General features: G+C 61.2%; 1 protein-coding gene across 1 annotated transcript; it reads right to left on the reverse strand.

Annotated features, from left to right (window-relative positions):
• Positions 1-2,388: 2,388 nt before the first annotated feature.
• On the reverse strand, positions 2,389-7,392 carry LOC309449432 (digestive cysteine proteinase 2-like; the record flags this gene model as incomplete). The annotated part of the gene is made up of 11 exons (XM_082071549.1): positions 2,389-2,608; positions 3,218-3,407; positions 3,636-3,797; positions 3,866-3,957; positions 4,136-4,329; positions 4,650-4,851; positions 5,567-5,807; positions 6,129-6,301; positions 6,465-6,557; positions 6,844-6,903; positions 7,344-7,392. The coding sequence occupies 11 exons, from the start codon at positions 7,390-7,392 to the stop codon at positions 2,421-2,423; spliced, it is 1,644 nt and encodes a 547-aa protein (XP_081927675.1). The 3' UTR covers positions 2,389-2,420.
• Between the last annotated feature and the right edge of the window lie 359 nt (positions 7,393-7,751).

A 7,751-nucleotide genomic window follows, 5' to 3' on the forward strand; every position in this document is an offset into this window, starting at 1 on the left:
CCTGCCATGAGCAGGGACATCTTCACCAGCTCAGGGTGCTCAGACCCCGTCCAGCCTGGCCTGGGATGTCTCAGGGATGGTTCATCCACCACCTCTCTGGCCAACCTGGGCCAGGCTCTCACCACCCTCAGGGCAACAATTCCTTCCTCATGTCCAGCCTGAATCTCCCTCCTTTAGTTTAAACCATCACCCCTTGTCCTGTCACAACAGGCCCTGCTAAAAAGTCTGTCCCATCTTTCTTATCAGCCCCATTTAAGTCCAGAAAGGCCGCACTAAGGTCTCACCGGAGCTTCTCTTGTCCAGGATGAACAAACGTGACAGCTCAGGACAGCCTGTGGGGTGACCACACCAGCTCCCACCTCCAGCACAAAAGCCACCGCCAGCTGGGACTGTCCCTAAAGGCATCACAGAGTCACACAGAATCACAGAATCGATTGGGTTGGAAAAGCCCTCAGAGATCATCCAGTCCAACCCTTGGTCCAACTCCAGTCCGTTTACTAGATCATGGCACTAAGTGCCATGTCCAATCTCAGTTTAAAACCCTCCAGGGCCAGTGAGTCCAGCACCTCCCTGGGCAGCCATTCCAATCCTGACCACTCTCTCTGCACAGAATTGCTTTCTCATCTCCAGCCTCCATTTCCCCTGGCAGAGTTGAAGCCCATGGCCCCTTGTCCTATTGCTGATGCCTGGGAGAAGAGCCCAATCCCCACCTGGCTAGAACTGCCCTTCAGGTAGTTCTAGAGAGTGCTGAGCTCAGCTCTGAGCCTCCTCTTCTCCAGACTGAACAAGCCCAGCTCCCTCAGCCTCTCCCCATAGGGTTTGTGTTCAAGTCACCTCGTGTGCAAACACAACATGTGCCCAGCTTGAGCACCTGAGCATCCATCTTGTGGTTGGCGGGTGCCAAGAAGGGGCGGCAGATCAAGGATGAGACCCTGGAGGTGGCAGAAGACTGAGAAACACCAGGACCGCAAGCTGCCCAAGGCCCACCTCCCCCCCGCTGACCTCTGAGACACCTCGAACCGCTCCAGTGCAGACCAAGAAGACGACAGGATTTTCAAGGGGACACGAGGGAGGTGGGTGCCAACTCCGCTCAGTGCTCGCTCCCCCTAAAGCACCTGGTATTGCACTGTCTAGGTAGCAGATTTGGGGAGTTTCCCCCCTGCCCCACATTTCCAGCTCTGCAGGCACTGTGCCACTTCCAAAGGAAACACAAACCTTTAGGCTCGGCTTTCCGTACAAAGCCGGGTTCAGAGCTTGTTCTTTGCCGCGCTCGGCTAAACCCGGAGTGACCCTGAGGTTGGGGTGTCGAGGGAAACCTGGAGGTGCAGCTCCCCCAGGCCAGAGAGCCCAAAGCTGGCTCTGCAAACAGCAGATCTCTCTTCAGGTATGTCCTTTCTCATTTTCTCCTTTTTCCATATATAATAAAAGGATCTTTTTTAATTTCCCAGCCATCCTTAATTCCCCACGCTCAGAAGCTGCCGTCCTAATGCCACAAAATGCAAAACTTCAGGCTAAATGCTTCCTGGGGGCGGAAAAACCTCCAGCTCTCAAACCACCTGCGTGTTCAGCAGCAAATTCAGCACATCACCTGTCCAAAGGGAGCCGGGAAGTCACGGTTTCCTGAAAGTCAAAGTGTGTTTTTATTGACTGCAGCCAAGGGAATCAAAGATCTGGAGACCTGAACTCCCACAGAATAAACCACATTATTCCTGCGCAGTGATCGTTTCTCTCCCAGCCGTGAATTCGAGTCAGCGCCCCTGCTGAGAATGATTAAAGAGCACTCCAGAAATCAGGGCAGCAAATTGGAAAATAAGCAGGTGAACAAGCGAAAGAAAACAAGAAAATATGATGACCTGCCACCCTCAATCAGGAGCAATCGCGTCTCCTGGAAGGAGGCGCCGATCCCCGCGTGCTGCTGGTCGGTGCTCGCGGCAAACAGCGGTTTGCTGTCCAAAATACAGGTGGAGCCATGGGGAATGTTGCTTCTCAACCACCAAAACCCCATTTTGGGGGAAGATACAGCCTGTGTACGCTGATAGAAGCCAGGGCTGCCTTTTCCCCTTTGGTCGGCTCCCTCCCCAGCTGCTAATTGGGCTTTTGAATTGGGAAGGCAGAACCAACAGCCCTCACCTGGGAGCTCTGGGCTGCCCACCCGGCTCCATCCCCATGGTGGACACGAGCAGGACATCAGAGCCCGAATAAGGAACCCAATAACCAGCCTGGACACCCCAAGAGCACGATAGACAGAATCATTGCTACGGGTTTTTATTGCCAAAATGGTAAAATAGCTCTGCAGAGGGATGGGAGCATCTTCCTGCCCCTCTGCCCCACAACCGCCTCCCGGGGCCCCACATCGCTCTGCCAGCCCCACATCCATCTGGAGCTGCGCAGGGACCGGGCAGACACGGGGCTGTGTCCCGTCAGGCCAGGATGGGGAAGGAGGCGGCGGTGGCCACACCGCAGTTGTTGTCCCTCATGGCCATGAGGATGTAGCCGTCGTTGCCCCAGTACGTGGACCAGGAGTTCTTGATGAGCCAGTAGCTCTTGCCGTGCAGGACCCCGTAGCCCACGGCCAGAACCGCGTGGTCCAGCGCTGATGGCTCATTTCCTGGCCAGGAGGAGAGAAAAAAATGGAGACACAGAAGCACACAATCATGGAATCATTTTGGGTGGAAAAGTCCCATTGAGTCCAACTGTTCCCCACCCCTGTCCCGAGAACCTCATCTCCGTCTGCCCAACCCTCCAGGGATGGTGACTCCAGCACTGCCCTGGGCAGCCTGTTCCAATGCCCCACAGCCCTTTGGGGAAGAAATTGTTCCTAAATCCAACCTCAACCTCCCCTGGCGCAACTTGAGGCCGTTTCCTCTGCTCCTGGCGCTTGTTCCTGGGGAGCAGAGCCCGACCCCCCTGGCTCCAAGCTCCTTTCAGGCAGTTCAGAGATCAGAAGGGCTCCCCTCAGTTTCTCTTCTCATCTGAACCCCCCAGGTCCCTCAGCCGCTCCCATCACACTTGTGCTCCAGCCCCTCAGTAGCTCCGTTCCCTCCTCCCAACTCGCTCCAGCACATCCTTTGGAGCTGGAGGTTGTTCTGGATGGAATGAATGACCCTGTATCCCTGTCCAGGAGCTTCACGGGAAGGGAAATCCCACCCTACAGCTGTTTTTGCCCACGCCAGCCGCAGTGAGGGGGACACAGAGCCTCCTGGCTCGCAGGACTCACCGCAGCGGGGCTCCTCGTAGACACCGTTGGCGTAGAAGGCGAAGGATTTGTGCGAGGCATCGATGTTGACGGCCACGGGTCCGTGCTTGACCAGCGCGGCCTTCAGCGCCGCGGCGCTGCCCGGCTCCACACTGGCGTAGCCAGCCAGCTGGGCCACCAGCTCCGACTGGTTGCAGTGGCAGTAGCCATTCTGGGGGGCAAGGGGGAGGCTGAGGTGGCACCAGAGTCCCAGGGCAGGTGGGGGTTCCAACGCACCCCAGTGAGGGGGAAGGAGGGAGGAGGAACAATTCTGATGGGGCATCCATAAACCAAAGCAAAGCCTCCACCTGCTGCCAAGGGCTGAGTTGGGAGAGCCTGGGGGAAAGAAGTGGGGAGGGGTGACACTGGACACCCCCCTGAGTGTCACTGCCACCCTCACCTGCCCCAGGTACGGCCCGTAGGACTCGGTGGTGGCGATGCCGCCGTGTTTCTTGATCCACTCGTAGGCTCGCCACTCCTCACCGCCGTCACAGCCGTAGTTCCCGAAGCCCCAGGCGCAGTCGATGAGGACTTGTTGGGACAGGGGGGTCAGCACGCCGGTCTGGGGGGACACACGCTGCAGGGCCGGGGCCGGGCATCACCCGGCGCCCCGGCCGTCCCTGCGCTCACCTTGAGGAACAGGGCACCCTCCATGGCACCCGCCGTAGCGAAGCTCCAGCAGGACCCGCAGACGGCCTGGTCCTTCACGGGGGTCACGGCGCCTGGGACAGCGGGGGGGCTGAGAGGCCGCGCTGGCCCCGGGGGACGCGGGCGGGTGGGGGTGATGGAGAGCGGGGCAGCTCGCTCGGACTTTGCGCTGGCCGGGATGGGGAGCGCTCGCACCCCCGCACCGCAGGCTCACACCACCCCAGCGGTGAGACCCCCAGAGCCCGCACCTACCGTACATGCGCCAGTCCAGGCTCTCGGGCAGGATGAGGCCGCTGTAGAGCTCGCTGGGGAAGGGCTGCCCGTTGTTGGGGTCCCCGCTGCGCCGGCGGCCCCGCAGGGCGGCCAGTTCCTGGGGCGTGCGGTCGGCCAGGTGGTTCAGCGCCAGCGTGTAGGAGAGCGCGGCGCGGTTCCGAGAGTGCACGAACCTGCCGTGGACACGCAATCACGGAATAACTTTGGTTGGAAGAGACACTCAAGGTCTCTGAGTCCAACATTTAACCCCAGGTCCCTCAGCCGCTCCCATCACACTTGTGCTCCAGCCCCTCACCAGCTCCATTCCCTTCTTTCAACTTGCTCCAGCACCTCAAGGTCTTTCTTGTCATGAGGGGCCCAAAACTGACCCTGTGGTTTGAGGTTTGGCCTCCCCAGTGCCCAGCACAGGGGGACGATCTGTGAGAGGGGAGCAGGGAACCACACTGGACACCCCATCCCTGCCCCCCCAAACCATGCCCATGGCATCCCGTACCGCATGTTGTGGATGAAGGTGCGCTTGCGATGCTCATGCTCCTCCTCGCTGCTGTAGCTCTTCCCAAACCGCTCCTTGTAGTGGTGGAAGAGGTGGTGGTGGACACGGTCCGTCTCCGGTGCCCTCCCCACAAACTCCTGCATGGGGTTGGCCACGATGCGATGCTCGGGGCCGGCCGCGGGCCACTGCTCACACTGCATCCCTGCCACGAGGCACGGACGGCGCTGATGCCTCCCGAGCGGGGACGGGCTCTCCTGGCCCCCGCTGGGGTGCAAGGCATGGTGACCCCCAAAACCATGGGGGCTGTCCATCCCCTATAGACATGTGCATGCAGGGGGGATCTGCACCCACACCAGAGCTGGTCCCCGAGCACCCGCCATCCCACGCAGTGCCCTGTGCTCCGGCATGGAGGAGCCAGCACCAGCAAAGCACCCACAGCACCCCAGCTATCGTAGAATCATGGAGTCATTTTGGTTGGAAAAGCCCCTCAAGATCATCGAGTCCAGCCATTCCCCACCCCTGTCCCTGCCCCATGTCCTGAGAACCCAATCTCCGTCTGTACAACCCTCCAGGGATGGTGACTCCAGCACTGCCCTGGGCAGCCTGTTCCAATGCCCCACAGCCCTTTGGGGAAGAAATTGTTCCTAAATCCAACCTCAACCTCCCCTGGCGCAACTTGAGGCCGTTTCCTCTGCTCCTGGCGCTTGTTCCTGGGGAGCAGAGCCCGACCCCCCTGGCTCCAAGCTCCTTTCAGGCAGTTCAGAGATCAGAAGGTCTCCCCTCAGCTCCTGTTCTCCAGCTGAACCCCCCCAGGTTAATCAACATTACATTTCTCCCTGCTTTTGTTTTTTTCCCCAACTAAATCAATTCACTCAAATCATCAAGCTCAAAAAAACAAATTCCAAAGGGACGCTCACCCTTGGGGAGGCGGAAGACGCTGGGGGGGAAGCGGTGGCCGAAGGAGAAGTACTCGATCTCGTACTTGTCGTAGTGGGAGCCCAGGAGGCTGTTGAAGCCCCTCACCTCGTAGTGCAGGGGCACGGCCCCGCGGGCAGAGCTGCCCACCCGCAGCGTGTACACGTTCTTCTTGTGGCCCCAGTAGGAGACGTTCTGCCAGACGGCGCAGCGCTGCCCGCGGAAGCGCTCCTCCCGCACCCGCTGGGCGCAGAGAGCGCGCTGGCCACCGCGGTGCCGCGGCGGGGACCGCGGTGCCACGGTGGCACCGGTACAGACACCGCACCCTGGCGAGCTTGGGCACTTAGCGGTGATGGTTCCCCCCCACGCGCCCATGCTGCTTCATGCCAAGCTGGATGCAACCCCTCCATCACCCATGGCCACATCCAACCTTGTATTTACCCATCCCAGCCAGGGAAAGATGCTCTGCCCTCATAGAGAGGTACCATCAGACAGGCTGTACCCATGGGGTGTCCCTTGTCCCTGCCCCATCCCGCGTGCCAGGGGACCATGTCTGGAGCTCACCTTGAAGTTCTCCAGGCTGGGGAAGACGCTTTGCGGGGCAACGAGGTCCCTGTCGGTGCCGTTGATGCGGAAGCACTTACGGACGTTGACCTCTGTCTCGGTGGTCTCGGGGGTCACCTTGAAGCTGGCACCGAAGGGCTCGATGGAGCCAAACTGGTAGGTGACCACTTGGCCTGGGGACAGCGCTATGGTCAAAGCCAAGTCCCCAGGTCCTGGCACTGCGGTGGCTCCCAGGGCTTTGCTGGGGCACCCAAAGGTCCTGGGGCAGAAGGAGGGGGACAGTGAGGGGTCCAGGGGGTGGTGAGGGGTGGGGGTTGGGCCCCTCTCTGCACCCACCGCCATAGTACTCGATGCGGCTCTTCCCCCCGGTGAGGTTGTACCAGGCTTCAAAGGGCTCCCTGATCTCCGCGTAGGGCAGGCTGATCACTCCTGCGGGGACAGAGGGGCTGGACAGGGGGGCTGAGCCCCACGGACCTCCCCGACCCCCTGCCCGTGTCCTGGAGAGGAGCACAGGACAGACAGGGAGCACCCCAGGACCCCTCAGTGTCACCCCCTGCTCCCACCCATGGCGTCACCCCACAGCAGTGATGCACCTCCAGGTTTGGGGGGGCATTGGAGCCCCTCGGCTGGGGCACATTGGGTGGGAGCCGGTGGTTGGAGGTGCAGGACCCCCTTGGGCACCATCCCTGAGGGGTTTCCCGTCCCCAAGCGGTACCTGTGACGTGGTAGATGTCCCCAAATGTGGGTGTCTCCAGAGGCGCTTTGCACTCTACTCCTAGAAGAAAAAACAAAATCAAACCACAACCCCCTTCACACTGCTGATTGTCCCCGTGATTGTCCCCCCTCCGCGGCACGGGCTGGTCCCTGGCTGGCTGTCCCTCGGGACAGGGGACAGAGCTGGGCTCCCACCAGGGTCCCCAAACTGGGGTCCCCACTTGTTCTCCAGTCTCTGGCTCCCCCAGAGCTCCTGCACACACCCCAAAGCCCCCCCACACCCCAGGGTGTGAGGAACACCCTGTGAACCCCCATATGCCATGCACAGAGTGTGCCCACTGCGCTGGGCGTGGGGACAGGGACAGAGCAGCCGCCCCCGTGGCAAGGGACCCCCAGCAGCCCAGGACCACCGCAGTACCCAGGGTGGGGGACAGGGTGGCATCACCCTGCGATGGGGACACGGCATCCACGTCCTCCCGAGCTCAGCCGGGGGGTGCTCACCCAGCAGCATGGCAGCCCCCAGCACCAGCAGCACCCCCAGCCCCTCCATCCCGTGCCCCCAGCCCGTGCTGCTGCCCTGCACCCACGGGTGCCTTAAATCCCAGCGCTGGGTGGGCTGGGAGCTGCCGGCAGCCAACGGGCAAAGCCCCGTCCTTCCCTGGGCTGGGGCTATACCAAGGGGGGGTGTGGCTTTATGTTGTCCCCCTGCCCTTCTGTGGGGACCCATGGGTGCCTTTTCCACCCCGCAGCAGGGTGGGTGCCAATGCCGTGGGCTTGGGGCAGGGGGAGTAGGGTGGGAGCCAGACTGCTGTGGGCACGGGTGCTCCCTGGGGAGAAGGTGGGTGCCCCGTGGATTGGGGGGCTTGGGGTGTGTGCTGGGGGTCCCCCTGTGCTCCACCCACCCTGCAG

Source organism: Streptopelia decaocto (genome assembly GCF_964273445.1).
Source record: "Streptopelia decaocto genome assembly, chromosome: 23".
Taxonomy (NCBI): domain Eukaryota; kingdom Metazoa; phylum Chordata; class Aves; order Columbiformes; family Columbidae; genus Streptopelia; species Streptopelia decaocto.